Raw genomic sequence first — 14,019 nt, 5'->3', positions numbered from 1 at the left:
GGGCTGTTGTGGGAATCGAACCCACGACCACCATCACCCTAAGATGGTATCATACCACTAGACCAAACGGCCACAATTGTCATTTATAAACGTTTAACATATTTACAGTTCTTTCACATAAAAGTTGTGATCATTCGAATATTAAAGTTATTTTTCTTCTTCTCAAGTCAATGAATCTTCTTATAAAAGACGAAGTAAATTTGATTGAAAATGAGTCATACAGCTTACTTTTAAATTGAATCATGGTCATATTGGGAATAAAGGCTTTTATAATCCACCGTTTAAACCCGTTGAACGCTTTAAGATTACTTTCACAATTTTTTTTGGGAAACTTGTTAACAAATTCATTGTAATACTAGTTAAGTTTCAACGAAGTTTTAGATTTCTGTTAATTCAACTTCAAAAATTTATATAGTGGTATAATGGTATATATCGCAACAAGGAATGCAGAACTTTCATACCGATATTTTACTTGCGCCAGTAGGGCTGCTTACCTCTCTCTGAGCGGTCTGAGTGGAACGCCTTTACCAATATTGAAGTTGAAATATTTCAAACATTCAAAAACGTAGCATCTACACTATTTGATTTTCATATTTTGTTAATACTTAATGAATTAATTATACAGTTTGGTCGTCTTTGCCAATTTCTTAGGATTACAAAATTTAAACCCGCATACTTGATTTCCATTGCAGTTTTTTATACCCATTCCCTAACTATTACCTCAATTTAACAAATGAGTTTTCAACAGCGCTTCGCCAGAGCGTTGGACGTGGGCTACAAGAATTTTTTGTCAAAAGATGCGGTCAGGAATATCTTTGCTTATGACAACCACTTACGAGGCCTAGTACAAAAAGAATGTAAAATTCATCAAACTCCGTATCGTGTGCCTTCAGATTTAATGGTTCAAAGCGCTAGTGACCCAGCCCGCGCTAATTTATTCAATTACTCTAGCCAATTGGTAAATCATGATTTTTTCTTTTCCGGCCTTATTTCTCCAGAACGGCCCTCTGCAGATGCAGATTTAGGAGCTATCAACCTAAAGCCTGGAATTGATGCATCCTTCGGTTCATTTGGTGAGTTGAAGTCTCAAATGGTTGACGTTGGCAATTCAGTTTTTGGTGATGGTTGGCTGTGGTTGGTATATAGTCCAGAAAAATCTTTATTTTCCTTATTATGCACGTACAATGCGTCAAATGCCTTTCTTTGGGGAACAGGATTTCCTAAGTTTCGTACCAATGCAATTGTACCGCTTTTATGCGTTAACCTTTGGCAATATGCGTATCTTGACGACTATGGTTTAAATGGTAAAAAAATGTACATTACAAAATGGTGGGATATGATCAATTGGACGGTCGTCAACAATAGATTCCAAGCTACGCGCATTGAATCCCTTTAGCTAACCCGACTGAATCCTGCACAATTTTCAATCTTTTTCTACTTCTCTCCCCTCCTCTCCCGGCTACGTTTTGTATGCAAGTGATCATGGTGGCTTACTATGGGTTCACTTTATCTGATTGAAAAAACCCATACTATTAACAAATCTTATAAATAAATAAAGTTTTGTAATTACTGTTGGCAAAGAATGAGAATTAGAATGCTAAATGTAATGTTTCCCTCTATATATTATTTAACATTCCAACAATATCTACGGAAAAGTTAATTTAGTTGAACCATCCATTAAATGTATAAACTAGGACACATAGCAATTATCTGATACTTTAGAGGTTTCGGAAGGTCAAACATAGACATTAAACAGTAAATTAAATTTGCGAGCATGTTTTCCACTTAAATTTTAATAATACGACTCCCATACCATATGTTCCATTAATAAGCATTTCGATTATTAGGACCCAATAATGATATTTGCGCAAGAGGGGAATCCTTTTTTCAAGATTAATAAGGAAAGGTTGAATTAAAAGCTGAAAAAAGAAAGCAGGTGAACAGCGTCCAGAAATTGACCAATAGGCAAAGTCATGGAATAATGCTGAAAGGAAAAAACATGAACAACTTGCCAGAAACTTACTTCCAGTGAGGGCAATAGTTGGATCCCAAGCAATCACTCTGAAATAGGGCTTGGTACAAACATGCCAATCTCTGGACCAAAAATCATTAACCGAGGTGGTTTTAGATACATTTCCCATCATTAATGGATACTCTGCAATATCCCAAATTCCCAGAGGAACAAAAATAATGGCGAATAAATAGTACAAGGCATTAATAAACAAATATGAAAAGAATCCAGAGGTTACGCAAAATGCGACTTGAATATACCATGGGTTGGCTGATATAGGAAGCAACATCCAATTGGATAAACGAGTTTTAAAACAATTGACAAAACAAAATGCACCCACATAGACAGCAGTACGTATCCCCAAAGATTTGTAAGTCAGCACTTTTCTACAGTAAGGGGGAACCACGTCGTCAGTCCAACCATACTTGCGCAAAGAAAGTGCATAATCAACAAAGTTCCACCTAGCGTTACGAATGAATGGTCGACGACGCTTAACAGCGCTGATTTGTACAGGATCGTTGCGAGAAGGTACCATATCTCGCCAACTCAAAAAGCAAGTTCGAAGCGACATCATAATGAGAAAGCCATATGCCAAACCAAATGTAGAGACATCCTTATAACCAACATGGTGATAGACAGCACACATGCGATACGCCAGTATAACCGTGATGGAACATAACAAAGTGCAGGCGATTTTCCACCGGCGAAAAAAACAAAAGGTTTCGACAAGGTATGTAGCTAAAGGGAATAGATTGAACAGAAGGATGTTATAAATACCTGTGACTGGAAGTTTGGAAGAAGGATCGAAAGAAAATGGATACATGAAAGTAATTGAATTTTAGATCGTGTTCGTAGATGATCAAACGCCGAAAACTTTATAGTGGAGGAATAGGAAAGGAAGAAAAGCAAAAAAGTAAGAAAGAAAATTCGCAGTTAAAACAAAAGTGAAGAAAAAGAACAGATAGGGTAAGACAATACAAGCAACACTAGACGAGACAAGACAAGACAAGGCGAAACAATAAGAAAAGGCAAACCACACTCTATATAACTATGAGACTTTATTTACAATCAATCAGTCAACCGACAAAAATATGAAAAAAAGACAATAATGATAAAAGAAAATGACAAAATGCTTATTGAAAGAAACAAAGAACAACGATGATGATGATGATGATGATGAAGGCAAAGAAAAAAAAGTGTTATAATATAGTTGTTAACAAAAATAAATCAGACACTGTGGAATTACAAATAAATCAGTAATACTTGCTAATTGCATGAAAAGGAAAATAGCATCCCGTAATCTTCAATTGCCCTTCAATCAATCCACGATTTTTTAAATCTGGAAATTTTCGCACAACAGATTTCAGGTACAAGGTAGTCAACCCAACAAGAAAAAATCGTCTCTTAAGATCGATTTCTGCCTGAAAATACCGGTTTTCTCGACACCTGGATCTGTAAACAAAACCCCCAAGTTAGGGTCGCCAGAAAAAAATGGGGTGGTTAGGAATATTACAAACCACCAACGCAAACGACAAATAGAGAGCAAGAGCCCAACAAATTTTGACCACCGAGGATTTAATATGAAAATCGGTAACCTTCCTTACAGTCCAAATCAATTAAAAAAAATAATAATGTTTGGTAAAAACTCGTCGTAGTAGCACAGTAACTTAATTCACAGGGGTCAGGAATATAAATTGGTCAATGTGTGTACTTTATGTAATTGCGATACAGGAAGAAGGAAAAAAAATTTTCTCACTTATTTAATCACCGTTGTGTTTTCCTTGTGCTGCTTTTTTTTATAATTGGCTTACCTAGAGGAATTAGTAAAAATAGAGATAAATTCGGAAGTCCGAGGTGGCCGAGATATTTATTTATTTCACTTACTTAGCGGACAAAATAAAATCCTTCTCTAGTGCGCACGCGGAAATTAGCTTACCAAGCAAAGTTGATCACTATTTCACCTAGCCGTCCCTTTCCAAAGTCCGAGTCGCAGGGGCAGCTAAAAAGCGCAACGCTGGAACTCTGGATGGTCGGATGATAGAAAAAGTTGTAATTGGAGGCACATTGACTTCGGGTAAAACAGATTCCGAAATGGCGAGAGCAGCACTTTGCCATCCGCCGGCTGCAACTGAATAGCAAGTTCCTGAAAAGTGAATTTGATGTGGAATGGAAACGATGTTGCGTGCGGTGCGTGGATCAGAAACAATGCTGGGATCAGATGTCTGTTCTTGCAAATGAAGAGAACCCAAACCTAAACACCCACAATAACGTAATTCAACACCCCACGACCATATGGAATGATCGCTTGTTAAGTAAAGATGATGATGATCGCCATGCGCCAATTGCTTAATTCCTCGGTTCTGGAGAAAGTCGTGGATAACCGGGTCATCATCGACCTGCTTGGTATTAGCATGACCCATGTAAACAGTATTGCCATCGTCCGATAAACATGTGAAAGTTTCAAAGCTGCCTGCTAAATGCCAACCTTGATGGGGGTCGTGCGAAGCGAACCTCTTCAATTCTCTTCCTAGCGTGTGTTGTGTAGCTTGGTCCAGGTCTAAACGAAACACGGCGCCTTTTTTCTGAGGTGATGCGACAGTATACACTAGGAATCCTGCGCAGTGAACATAATCGTTCAGCACGAATTCCTTCATCGATGCCTCTGGCTGGAAAAGTTGCGCTTCACTTTCTCGTCCAGTGTGCCAGACAAGAAAGCCAATGCCCGGCACATACGCCGAATGCGAGTCCCAACCTGATTTAAAATTAGCAATTCTTCCGCGATAGGCTGATAGCATATTTTGTTCATCTGTCAAGCAAATTCGTGTTTTTAGAGATACTTGATACAAGTGTCCCGTCTCACCGAGTGCAAGACAAAACTCTCGACCAGCATGGATTTTCACAATTGGCTCTAAATCTCTCATCAATTCGGGCCCAACATTGTTTGGTACCCCCGTAACATATAAATTTCCGTTTTCATTTAATAAATACATCCCATAACCTCTAAATTCCGCATAGGGAATAGTTAGTCATTGTAGTGCAGTCAAATAAATTCCTGTATCTATGCGCTTACCCAACTTGAACCTGAATAGTAGAACGAACGTCCTTCCCAGTCAATGCACCAGGACGATCTCGAGGATACTGATTTGTATTGACGACGCGGCCCAAATAGTTTCTTATCTGTTGCCCCCATGAGTAAGCGTATCCTCGGTCTTTCCATACAGCATAGGGTCTTTTGTAATTATCATCAACAACTGGGACTACATTGGTGAGACCTTGGACCCGTGCACAAAATCGATGCCAAATTGTTTTGTCGTCAAAAACATACGAAAGTGACTTGCATGTTTCTGACAAATGAACTATATCTTTATAATCAAGATATGTACTAATTTCTAGCAATATATCGTAAGAAAGCTCCAGGAATGGTGATTTAGCCATAATGAATCTCGCATGGGTAGTAGTATATGAATACCTCTGAATATATACAAGGGAAACGGTGTTGAAATACGTCAAAAGCACATGTTTTCTGCAACTCTTAATAACTAGATACAATTGTATTATTTACAATTAATAAATGATAATAAAGAAAGGTCTATGAAACGAAGGTGTAGTCATTGCACGAATCAATTTCAAAGTCTATCAGCATAACGAAGCAGATTTAAGAGTAAATGATCGGCTTTATAAAAACCAATTGAGTAATTCTTGTCTGTTTTAAAGAAGAAAGCTTCTGAACTGCCCCTTTTTTTTTAAGCATTCATTGCACACCCTTTCCAATGAAGCATTGATCATACCAAAATTGTAAATTAAGGAAAAAGAAAAATAAGAGTATCAAAAATAAAGAAGTAGGGTATATAAAAGACGGCTCCTACTACAGAAAAAAAGACCACGCGCACAAGTAAAATATTGCTTTATAAAAACCAAGCCACAGTAGCTCAGAGTTCTTGACAGCGCCTTGCGATTGAAAAATTCTTGGAAATTCTAAATTAATTTTTGTTTTCCAATAGCTTTTTTTGTTGTTGCTCATCAATACCCAAGAGGTAAAGAGCGTTTTGCAAAGATGGAAGATTGATTTTCGAATCAGCCTAATTAAAAAAAAAAATCGAGTTAGTAAGATCATTAAAAACATAAATTTGTAAAAAAATTTCGAACATACCAATAATTGAACTTTGGGTTTAGCTTTGAACGCAATTCCTAAACCGGATTCGGCCATCATGACCAAATCGTTAGCTCCGTCCCCAACAGCCATCGTTTCGAGCTTATTTAAACCCAACTCTTCCCTCTTTTCACGCAAAATGGAAGCTTTTCGTTGTCCATCTACAATTGCACCTTGAACTTTTCCAGTGAGGAATTTACCATCATCGGAAAATTCAAGTACATTGGCATATGCATAGTCCAAGTCCAGTTGTCCCTTGACATATTCAGCCATTGGAACAAATCCACCACTAGCGACAACAAGAGTCGCACCCATTTGCTTAAGGCAATGACAAAGCTGTTTAGCTCCTGGAGTGAAAGTAATTTTGCCAATGACTTTATTTATGACATCGACGCTCAACCCTTGTAGTAGAGAAACGCGACGACGAAGTGATTCTTGAAAGTCAATTTCCCCATTCATTGCAAGAGATGTAATCGTAGCAACCTCTTTCTGGATGCCTGCTTCTGCCGCGAGCTCGTCAATACACTCTTGTTGAATCAACGTCGAGTCCATGTCAAATACTACAAGCTTCTTTTTAGTGGAAAATGTTGCTTCACTCAAGCAATTACAGTCTACATTCTCAGTAGCAGAAATGCGGTTACAAGCGTCTTTAGCATCTTCAAACGTTCCTTTAAGTTGGCCTGATACTAAAGTCCACTGTTCCCCCAGAGAACGAGTCTTCCCATCTCTAAACAAGGAGGAAATCTGTTCAAGCACATTTGGACGATTTGAGGAAACAACTATGGCTGCGTTGACCATGCTTATTAAAAGGTATGAGTGGGTTTGCTAAATTTTCTAAGTTGAAAAGCGTTGTTTTCGGCAAGTCCCATTTACTAATTACTCGGCTATTGATTAAGCTTAACGTTAAACGACAACAAGTACTAGGTCAATTTAAGTTATTTGAAAATCTCAAACAAGCTTATTTTTTGTTATTGTTTACAAATTTATCATTATCTTCAAAATGCTGTATAAATTGTGAAGTTGGTAAAGTGGTGCCTAAACTCCGTTTTCAAACACAGGTTAATAAGCAAATATTTTTTTTATACATTAAAGCAATAAAGCAAGAAATCATAACTAAGAAGATGTTTGGAAATATTGCAATATATCAGGGCAAATATTCCAAAAATGAGAGCCTACCATAAAGTAGAGAGTGAGATATTTGTAAAGTGAAAAAGCACTAAAAAAATATTTGGCAATGTAATAATTGTTCTCTTTCATTCCTAAAAGGTTATACACAATTTAATGTGCTTTACTTAGAGAATCGCTCAAGTACCTCTTCTGATACACCTTTAACGGGAAAAGTGCTGTATTGAATAGCAGAAGGTGCCTTTCGAGGTTCTTTACTCCTATCTCCTCGAGGATAATACTTGTAGCTATAATCAAGACTCTCATCACTTTTTCCGCTACTGCTTTTGGTGTCTTCCCAGGGGTGAGCATTTTTTGAAGGAATTCGGACTTGATCTTCATGTTGTACCAACAAGCCCCGCTGTCCTAAAAAACTGTTAGCTACAATCATTTAATTTAAACAATCATATGTAAATGCGCTTGTAAAATAAATATTCTGTAGGAAAATTTTAACAGAATATTAAAATTGAGTATAATGTTTCATTAACTGCGCTGATTTCTAATTTTCTACTAATTTTTAACATACCAAGCATATAACCAGCAACTCCAAAGGTATAAGTCATGACACACCAAGTTATCTAACAGCAAACTGATCAGCTTACGAAATAATCAACTCAATATATTTTTCAAAAAAAAATTGAGCTTACAAATAGTTCTGGATATTCTCTTGACCAGCGAACCAGGCGGTTCGACATAATTGAGCGCATAATTGACATGATGGTTCCAAAAATAAAAAGTTCTTGTTCGCTTGAATAGTTTGATTAATTGTTTCGAGATGGAAAGGATCTAAAATCCTTTTATGATTGTAAATGTCAAAATGAAATACGTAGGCGAACATTCGCAACATTTATGACAAGCATCAATATTTATGGGGATCGCCACCTGACGCAGACAAGACGTAGCAACGGTGCGCATTAAGAGATTCAAATTTGAATGGATAATAATATCATAATAATCACCAACTCCTTCTACTAAAGTGGTGAAAGAAGCAACTTTCCAATATTTCTAGATTTTCCAGCGTTTGCAATCGGGATCGAACCGCCCTTGTATTTATATTGCTTTATACAGTTTTATAATACTTTTCAGATACTACCTCTACCCTTGTATTATACTATAGAATTTGTTAGGACACTTATTTACTAAACTTTTCCTAAGATTATATTTGTAAATAATAAGAAGAGAACACTAAAAAACTTCGCAAACAAATAAAAATGGTTCGTACCATTATAAATAAATATAGTCATTTTTCAAAATTTAGCTGCCATGAGGTTAGTAACTTAATAGTAGTTGCTGACCGCAAATGTTTCTCCAGTAAAGTAGGTCCAATGTACAAGTACGTTTAAAAGCGTCATTGAGATTTTCTAAGGAATAAGAATTTAATTCATTTCCCTTTAAAACAGGAAATAAAACCAAAGGACCGCTTGGAGTCATGCATATTGAGGAATAACAATCTAATTCGATAATCTTGTGAACTACATTTCCACTAAATACAGTGAATGAAGCCAGGATGGTTTTTCTTAGATGTAGATTAGTAATAATTTTTCTTCAAAATTTCATCCATAACTGACCATATACCGTGTTTCTTGAGTTATTTGTTTACAAGCCATAGAGGTTATTGGGTTATTTCGGGGCTAGTGAAAGTATAGAGATGATCCTTTAAATTAGCCCTTTCATTAATAGCTTCGCGATAATCATAATTTCAATAGTTGCAACACTCTAATAAACTTTTAAGATCTTTTTTCGTTGCTTCCGTACCTTCATTTCTAATATTTTCTCAATTACACCCTCCCATTATTTTCCTGCTAGTTATTTAGCCATTTTAAAAAAAAAAAAAAAAAAAAAAAACATAATACACAAGATGAAAATGGTTTACTAGCTAGTCTACTTCCCATGATATTGGTCTTTTATCTTAGTCTTTGGAGTCTTTATCGAGTCATATATTACTAATTTTTCCATATATTATCCACTTTCTTTACAAACCCGAAATTGCACGGATAGTATAATTTATTAAACTTGATTTTTCTAACTTTGAGCCCTGAATTGTTGTACTGACAGGATGTTCCAATTACAGTATCGATGAAATATATTTAAATAAAAAGTTTGAAAAATATAAATACTAATATATTGGCACTCTTAAATAATTTTTTTTACATTTTATTCGTAAAAAAAAAATAAGTACTTTATTTATTATTATTAATTTTATTTCTTCGGTTAGTATTTTTTTTTTTAGCATTTCATTTCATATTCTGTTTTTATTTCCCTTCTCTTTTTAATACACTCTCATCGATTAAATAGGCGCCATTCCAAATATTAGTTATTAGAGTCACATTCTCTAATTGTTTATTTATTTTGATTTCTTTATTTGCTTAGTAAACAAACTTTGGCGGATGCTAATATTTACTTCACCCTCCATCGCAAAAGGGGTTCATATCCTTACCGACAACAAAACTACAAGATATAATACCAGGTGTAAAAATAGCTGTTTCTTTGCCATGTTTGTTGTTTAGAGAATATAATCATGAGCTATGAGAAACACAGTGATGCTAAGGCATCCCGCTACGCGTGGAATCAGCCATGGAATCCATTTGAGGTGACTTTGTCTGATCCAACGTATCCCATGAATTTGGAAGAAAAGAACCAAATTCCTTATAGATTTCAATCCGTTCCTGATGATGTTCCGGAAGTACCGCATATTGAAAGCCGATATAAGAATTTACCAGGAAACAATATCTATTTATGTTGTGGTCGATTGCAAATGTCATCTCAGTACAAAGCTTTCCTCATTAGCTTGTTTGCCTTGATTCTTCCAGGAGTCCTTTTCTTCATCTTTTCTGCTTTTTGGCTCTGGCATCATGTCTCTCCCGCTGTCCCTATTACCTTTGCTTACCTGTATGCCTTAGCCGTTGTTTCCATGTTCAAGTGCTCGACTGCTGATCCAGGAATTCTTCCTAGAAATGCATATTCTTTAACTTATAACCCTGCCCATCCCTGGTCTGTAATTCCTGAAGACCGTAAAGTCCTTGTTGGATCCACTCGGTCTGACTCTGTCTTTGTTAATACAGTTTATTGCCATACGTGCCACTTATATCGTCCTCCACGTGCAAGCCATTGTCATTTATGTGATAATTGTGTTGAATACCTTGATCATCACTGCATTTGGTTAAACACTTGCATTGGTCGTCGAAACTACAGATATTATTTTATTTTTTTGTTATCTGTCGTTCTTTCAGCTTTGTATCTAACTGGATTGGGGTTCTATACTTCTATAGGAAGTTTTCATGAATCCACAGATACAAATTTTGCGGCGCATCTTCGTCGTCCATGGGCTGGCGTATCTTTCTTCCTTGGCATTTATGGGGCACTTGGAGCAATACTTCCTGGCATCCTTTTCTGTTACCAGTGCTATTTAATATCTGTTGGTCAGAATGTTCATGAATACTTACGAGCAAAGAGTACAGAAACTGAAGATGTACATCCTTTTCATGACAGCATATGGCTCAATTTTCTGGTTGTCCTTTGTCGTCCTAAAAATGTGAGTTACGTTCGTCCCACTAGGAAGTCTTACGTGTAATATGCCTTGGCTTCACAAAGAAAATAAGAAATAAAAATTTTTTATTTGCTAGACAATAATGCTCAAATCGCTCACGCATATATGCTACACTCTTTCATCTTCCCCTTACCAATTTACTTTTCAGTACCGAAATTAATTTGGTTTTAATAACCGGAATAAAAAAGATTACTCCCCTCTTCAAAATTTTTACCTGGATAATGTTTTGTTCTTTTTTTTCATCCTTGTCGTCGACCCCTTCAGCTCGCCCTTTGTACTTTACAGAGAACAATGTACAGAAACAAATGTTTATAAAACTATTCCTTGTTCTCACCAATCTCTGGAATTATTAATATTTAATTTGGCTGCTCTCTTTTATTTTTAAAGTAATGCTGCTTGTTTTTATGACTTATATGATAGATAGATGGTTTTACCTCCTTTAGCTAAACCCCTTTCCAGTCTAATTTATTGGGATTTGCTCTTTATTGTTCTTTTTTATTATTATGATTGCCTTTTAGGCAAATCAATGTTCCATAGGTAGATAGTTTTTCTTTTTTTAATGAAATAGCTTATCCACATTTAGAGGATAGTTTTCTGGAAAATAATTTGGTATTAGACTTCTTTAATTTGATACTTGAAACTTCTATAATATTAGAACTAGCTTTGCATTACTGACCGGCTTGTTCATTCTTACTCTGGTTCATGTTGCTCCGTTCCCAGGCTTGTGTTTTCCATTCACCCTCTACAACCATTCGGAAAGCTGGTTACTGTAGTTAGGCTATAAAACTAATGACAAACGGCTCTTAAACCTAATGTCTTCTTTACACGAGCATTTACGCCCCATTCCTGAGCCTTTTTCTTTAACTTTGCTACTGGGAACAAGAGAAACACCTGTCACATTTCTGTTCCATTATTATTTATACCATGCGTTGAAAGCAAAGGAAAGTACTTGTTTTTTAACATTCAGTAAAACCTTAGATGAGCATGCAATTAGTATGCGTAAATGGGTATGTAAAAAGAGGGATTACGATTGCATAAGTGGTTGAATGATAAACTATTCGTATGACTAACCTACTGAACCAATATTAGGGAATGGATATTAAAACGAAAAAAAATTTCTTCTTTATCGATGGCTTCAGCATGCTATTTGCTCCTATTTCCAAGCCTTCGAAGGTACAAGCACCAGAAACCAAAAATCACATCAAATCTGTTTTCGCGCCTGTGATCCAATGTGTGGAGGAAAACGATTTTGAATTTGAAAACTCCACGATCATCATAGAAGATATTGATATTTTACAAAGTACTCATGCTCTCGATTCCACAAAGATTCAGCAGGCAATTTTGGAATTACGAAAATGTTTCAGTAGAGTCATTGTAAACGTGACTTTGGGAGCTCCGTTACCACAACAAAAGTCTTTAGGCTCTTCAATCGGACACATGGCAACTAGATGTATTTCCTGTCGGCCTTTGACTAGCGGTAGCGCTCGACGAATCACCGGATTCCTGCGTCTTTCTCGAATGCCAAATCACTTTCGTAGTGGAATATGCGAGACCCCGGAGGATGATGACAAGGAGCTTTTATACGAGGTAACGGAAGCAGGTGCTAAGGTATATTCCAAAGGGCAGGTGACGCTGCAACTCTAAATTCCTACTTCATCTACTTTTTCTCAATTATCTGCTGCTGCAGTCTCTTCGTCTCCCTTCTTTTCCACTTGTACATTATCTTGCACCCACCGTTTTACTAAAAATGTTCGTTGAGGCCTGGATTCATCTCCTTCTTCATTATCCTCATCATCTTCATTAGAATATGTATCTACAACAACAGGAACCCATTCTCTGCTCCAATGCACTGCTGTTTTTTCATTTTGTTGAGGTTCCACACTTTCTGAAGTCCTATTCATTGTATATTTGTAGAGTTGCGAGTATCACAAGGTGCGCGCGAATTGGTATAGGTGTAGGTTTACAAGGAAGAACAAGACGCTCTCTGCACAGTGTGCATTGATTTGTGAATTTGGAATTAACGAACTAGGTTTGGTTATTTTTTTATTTAAAATAGTGCTTTTTTAATTTAAAAAAAATTGATCGAGCCAGTTTGGTATTCATTGAAGGTTGTAGGGTAAATCGTTGTCATACAAATTTTTTATCGCATTTTTTGGAATAACTACTGGGTTGGGTAATATTTTGAAACATCTTTCATACATATAGAAGACCGTGCTACGAAATTGTTAGGAGATATGAGTGGTATATCAAAATTAAGTGATTTTTGGGTTGAAAAATATAAAAAGGAGTCGAAAAAGTCTTGGGATAAGTTTTACAAGCGAAATGAAACAAGGTTTTTCAAAGATAGACACTGGCTTGATCGTGAATTCGATTGTTATTTTGGATTGCCCGATAAGTTGCCATTGACTATCCTTGAAGTCGGATGCGGTGTTGGAAACCTCGTCTATCCTCTGCTAGAAGTGCAACCAAATTTGAAGATATACTGCTGTGATTTTAGTCCTCGTGCTATAGATTTTGTGAAGGTAAGGAGAGCTACTAAATTTATGCCAATTTGCTCTGAAATATTTAATTTACTAACCTTTGTCTTAATTTAGAAGCATTCCTGTTATAACGAAAATAGAGTTTTTCCTTTTGTTAATGATATAACCGAAGATTCTTTGCTTGAAGTTTTGGGTTCTGCTTGCATTGATACATTAACTGCCATCTTTGTATTATCTGCCATTCCACGCGAGAAGCAGCTTCGTTCTATTAAGAACTTGGCTTCAGTCATAAAGCCAGGAGGGCATTTGGTGTTTCGTGATTACTGTGATGGCGATTTTGCTCAAGAGAAATTCATGACAAGCGGTGACCCATCTATGATTGATGAACAGACGTTCGTTAGACAGGATGGAACTTTATCACTTTTTTTTCGAGAAGAAGATATTGCTGAATGGATGAAAAGCGCCGGGTTTGGCTTAGTAACATTAGATCGAGTTAATCGCACCGTTGACAACCGAAAGCGTAACTTAAATATGAAGCGTACGTTTTTACAAGGAGTTTGGAAAAAGCTGTGAATACTTTGGTAGAAAAAGTTTCTTTGTTTGCGTATTTTTTATTCTTTTATATAGGGCTTTTAATGTAATCCGTTTTAGACATGAGTCCTGAGTT

At 36.3% G+C, this 14,019-nt stretch overlaps 9 protein-coding genes, 8 long non-coding RNA genes and 1 other non-coding gene across 18 annotated transcripts; 8 read left to right on the top strand and 10 right to left on the bottom strand.

The window, feature by feature from the left end:
• On the bottom strand, window positions 1–72 carry SPOM_SPBTRNAPRO.05. Its single transcript has one exon. It is a non-coding gene; the product is annotated as a tRNA-Pro (tRNA).
• Window positions 73–511: 439 nt separating this feature from the next.
• Window positions 512–1,639, top strand: SPOM_SPBC3H7.04 (mitochondrial 37S ribosomal protein mS42). Its single transcript, NM_001021672.3, has one exon. It carries the CDS (start codon window positions 734–736, stop codon window positions 1,394–1,396), a length of 663 nt encoding a protein of 220 aa, NP_595771.1. The 5' UTR covers window positions 512–733; the 3' UTR covers window positions 1,397–1,639.
• On the bottom strand, window positions 681–1,487 carry SPOM_SPNCRNA.5385. Its single transcript, NR_194740.1, has one exon. It is a non-coding gene; the product is annotated as a non-coding RNA (long non-coding RNA).
• SPOM_SPBC3H7.05C (uncharacterized protein) lies at window positions 1,636–3,494 on the bottom strand. The gene has a single exon (NM_001021671.3). It carries the CDS (start codon window positions 2,832–2,834, stop codon window positions 1,761–1,763), a length of 1,074 nt encoding a protein of 357 aa, NP_595770.1. The 5' UTR covers window positions 2,835–3,494; the 3' UTR covers window positions 1,636–1,760.
• On the top strand, window positions 1,820–2,194 carry SPOM_SPNCRNA.5384. The gene has a single exon (NR_194739.1). It is a non-coding gene; the product is annotated as a non-coding RNA (long non-coding RNA).
• A 21-nt stretch (window positions 3,495–3,515) lies between the features above and the next one.
• Window positions 3,516–5,597, top strand: SPOM_SPNCRNA.1471. Its single transcript, NR_150357.1, has one exon. It is a non-coding gene; the product is annotated as a non-coding RNA (long non-coding RNA).
• On the bottom strand, window positions 3,973–5,460 carry pof9 (F-box protein Pof9; the record flags this gene model as incomplete). The annotated part of the gene is made up of 2 exons (NM_001021670.2): window positions 5,082–5,460; window positions 3,973–5,011 (listed from the first exon to the last, which is right to left on the bottom strand). Exons 1-2 carry the CDS (start codon window positions 5,444–5,446, stop codon window positions 3,973–3,975), a joined length of 1,404 nt encoding a protein of 467 aa, NP_595769.1. The 5' UTR covers window positions 5,447–5,460.
• On the bottom strand, window positions 5,544–7,002 carry ser2 (phosphoserine phosphatase Ser2). Its single transcript, NM_001021669.3, has 2 exons — window positions 6,162–7,002; window positions 5,544–6,090 (listed from the first exon to the last, which is right to left on the bottom strand). Exons 1-2 carry the CDS (start codon window positions 6,957–6,959, stop codon window positions 5,992–5,994), a joined length of 897 nt encoding a protein of 298 aa, NP_595768.1. The 5' UTR covers window positions 6,960–7,002; the 3' UTR covers window positions 5,544–5,991.
• Window positions 5,611–6,097, top strand: SPOM_SPNCRNA.5383. Its single transcript, NR_194738.1, has one exon. It is a non-coding gene; the product is annotated as a non-coding RNA (long non-coding RNA).
• SPOM_SPNCRNA.1470 lies at window positions 6,211–7,300 on the top strand. The gene has a single exon (NR_150356.1). It is a non-coding gene; the product is annotated as a non-coding RNA (long non-coding RNA).
• On the bottom strand, window positions 6,979–8,347 carry SPOM_SPBC3H7.08C (uncharacterized protein). The gene is made up of 3 exons (NM_001021668.3): window positions 7,973–8,347; window positions 7,852–7,903; window positions 6,979–7,691 (listed from the first exon to the last, which is right to left on the bottom strand). The coding sequence occupies exons 1-3, from the start codon at window positions 8,039–8,041 to the stop codon at window positions 7,450–7,452; spliced, it is 363 nt and encodes a 120-aa protein (NP_595767.1). The 5' UTR covers window positions 8,042–8,347; the 3' UTR covers window positions 6,979–7,449.
• A 217-nt stretch (window positions 8,348–8,564) lies between these two features.
• Window positions 8,565–9,250, bottom strand: SPOM_SPNCRNA.5382. Its single transcript, NR_194737.1, has one exon. It is a non-coding gene; the product is annotated as a non-coding RNA (long non-coding RNA).
• Window positions 9,251–9,529: 279 nt separating this feature from the next.
• Window positions 9,530–11,179, bottom strand: SPOM_SPNCRNA.5381. The gene has a single exon (NR_194736.1). It is a non-coding gene; the product is annotated as a non-coding RNA (long non-coding RNA).
• Window positions 9,761–11,472, top strand: erf2 (palmitoyltransferase Erf2). Its single transcript, NM_001021667.3, has one exon. The coding sequence runs from the start codon at window positions 9,844–9,846 to the stop codon at window positions 10,894–10,896; it is 1,053 nt and encodes a 350-aa protein (NP_595766.1). The 5' UTR covers window positions 9,761–9,843; the 3' UTR covers window positions 10,897–11,472.
• SPOM_SPNCRNA.5380 lies at window positions 11,316–11,826 on the bottom strand. The gene has a single exon (NR_194735.1). It is a non-coding gene; the product is annotated as a non-coding RNA (long non-coding RNA).
• On the top strand, window positions 11,610–12,516 carry elp6 (elongator complex subunit Elp6; the record flags this gene model as incomplete). The annotated part of the gene is made up of 2 exons (NM_001021666.3): window positions 11,610–11,879; window positions 11,962–12,516. The coding sequence occupies exons 1-2, from the start codon at window positions 11,685–11,687 to the stop codon at window positions 12,514–12,516; spliced, it is 750 nt and encodes a 249-aa protein (NP_595765.1). The 5' UTR covers window positions 11,610–11,684.
• A 23-nt stretch (window positions 12,517–12,539) lies between these two features.
• On the bottom strand, window positions 12,540–12,836 carry tam8 (the record flags this gene model as incomplete). The annotated part of the gene is made up of 1 exon (NM_001356236.2): window positions 12,540–12,836. The coding sequence occupies exon 1, from the start codon at window positions 12,771–12,773 to the stop codon at window positions 12,540–12,542; it is 234 nt and encodes a 77-aa protein (NP_001343155.1). The 5' UTR covers window positions 12,774–12,836.
• Window positions 12,837–12,851: 15 nt separating this feature from the next.
• trm141 (actin binding methyltransferase) lies at window positions 12,852–14,009 on the top strand. Its single transcript, NM_001021665.3, has 2 exons — window positions 12,852–13,394; window positions 13,467–14,009. Exons 1-2 carry the CDS (start codon window positions 13,107–13,109, stop codon window positions 13,923–13,925), a joined length of 747 nt encoding a protein of 248 aa, NP_595764.1. The 5' UTR covers window positions 12,852–13,106; the 3' UTR covers window positions 13,926–14,009.
• Window positions 14,010–14,019: the final 10 nt, after the last annotated feature.

This window comes from Schizosaccharomyces pombe (genome assembly GCF_000002945.2).
Source record: "Schizosaccharomyces pombe strain 972h- genome assembly, chromosome: II".
Taxonomy (NCBI): Eukaryota; Fungi; Ascomycota; class Schizosaccharomycetes; order Schizosaccharomycetales; family Schizosaccharomycetaceae; genus Schizosaccharomyces; species Schizosaccharomyces pombe.
The sequence above is the reverse complement of the archived record's forward strand: the minus strand, read 5'-3'. Positions and strand labels throughout refer to the sequence as shown.

Coding starts and splice junctions, on each gene's coding strand:
- SPOM_SPBC3H7.05C (NM_001021671.3), bottom strand. CDS start 2,834: ATGTATCCATTTTCTTTCGATCCTTCTTCCAAACTTCCAGTCACAGGT.
- erf2 (NM_001021667.3), top strand. CDS start 9,844: ATGAGCTATGAGAAACACAGTGATGCTAAGGCATCCCGCTACGCGTGG.
- SPOM_SPBC3H7.08C (NM_001021668.3), bottom strand. CDS start 8,041: ATGTCAATTATGCGCTCAATTATGTCGAACCGCCTGGTTCGCTGGTCA. Junction 7,904..7,972: donor GAGAATATCCAGAACTATTT/GTAAGCTCAATT, acceptor GTTTGCTGTTAG/ATAACTTGGTGTGTCATGAC. Junction 7,692..7,851: donor AGTTGCTGGTTATATGCTTG/GTATGTTAAAAA, acceptor ACAGTTTTTTAG/GACAGCGGGGCTTGTTGGTA.
- trm141 (NM_001021665.3), top strand. CDS start 13,107: ATGAGTGGTATATCAAAATTAAGTGATTTTTGGGTTGAAAAATATAAA. Junction 13,395..13,466: donor GTGCTATAGATTTTGTGAAG/GTAAGGAGAGCT, acceptor GTCTTAATTTAG/AAGCATTCCTGTTATAACGA.
- SPOM_SPBC3H7.04 (NM_001021672.3), top strand. CDS start 734: ATGAGTTTTCAACAGCGCTTCGCCAGAGCGTTGGACGTGGGCTACAAG.
- ser2 (NM_001021669.3), bottom strand. CDS start 6,959: ATGGTCAACGCAGCCATAGTTGTTTCCTCAAATCGTCCAAATGTGCTT. Junction 6,091..6,161: donor AACCCAAAGTTCAATTATTG/GTATGTTCGAAA, acceptor TTTTTTAATTAG/GCTGATTCGAAAATCAATCT.